Raw genomic sequence first — 717 nt, forward strand, 5'->3', positions numbered from 1 at the left:
TCATCCCTCACCTGCTCCACCTGCTGCGACACGTCCGACTTCGCCTTTTTCTTCTTTGAGCTGCTGGCACTTTTTGGAAGTGATGTCTGGGGCATTGGGGATATATGATACTCTGACGACAGAGTGGTGTTGCATGTTGTCAACAAGGGCATCAACATGCTGTGTGATATGACCAATGGTATTTTGCATTACCCCCCACAGCTTGACAGTTTCTGTGTGCCAAACGCAGACCGGTTATTGTATGTAGGATGCCCATGGTCGACACCAGGTCTTGATGAGTGCACCTTTGCGGCCATGGACGGATTAGAGTGCCAAATGGCATCAAGTTCTGTGTACCATGGCAGCTCGAGAAGCGCAGCATCTAAAACAATTGATTAGCCAAGAATGAGAAAAAAATGGGACTAAAAAGTCACCCAGCAGATTGTTTGCTGAAGTTCCCTCAACTGACATAACACCAGCGCCTGTACTGCTGAACGATGCCTTGATTTTTTTGTATTTACCCCTGAGACTGCGTGAATTTTGAAATTTTTATTAATGGAATAACAAATATGATTAGAATTACGTCCTGATACGATTGCAGACCACATCATGAAATTTCTTTGAATTGACTGAGTATGCAGGGCCGTACTTGATGTGGTCCATGAAGATGAGCTTAGCGAGAACACGATATATATGCCCCTTATCTGAGCCTGAGGGACCATTATCTGCAGCAGCCAT

General features: G+C 45.2%; 1 protein-coding gene across 1 annotated transcript; it reads right to left on the reverse strand.

Annotated features, from left to right (window-relative positions):
* F5147DRAFT_771620 (uncharacterized protein) lies at positions 1 to 717 on the reverse strand (the record flags this gene model as incomplete). The annotated part of the gene is made up of 4 exons (XM_041441264.1): positions 1 to 212; positions 266 to 361; positions 414 to 508; positions 563 to 717. The coding sequence occupies 4 exons, from the start codon at positions 715 to 717 to the stop codon at positions 1 to 3; spliced, it is 558 nt and encodes a 185-aa protein (XP_041295115.1).

The sequence above is a fragment of the Suillus discolor genome, assembly GCF_016758755.1.
Source record: "Suillus discolor strain FC423 chromosome Unknown F5147scaffold_16, whole genome shotgun sequence".
Lineage (NCBI taxonomy): Eukaryota > Fungi > Basidiomycota > Agaricomycetes > Boletales > Suillaceae > Suillus > Suillus discolor.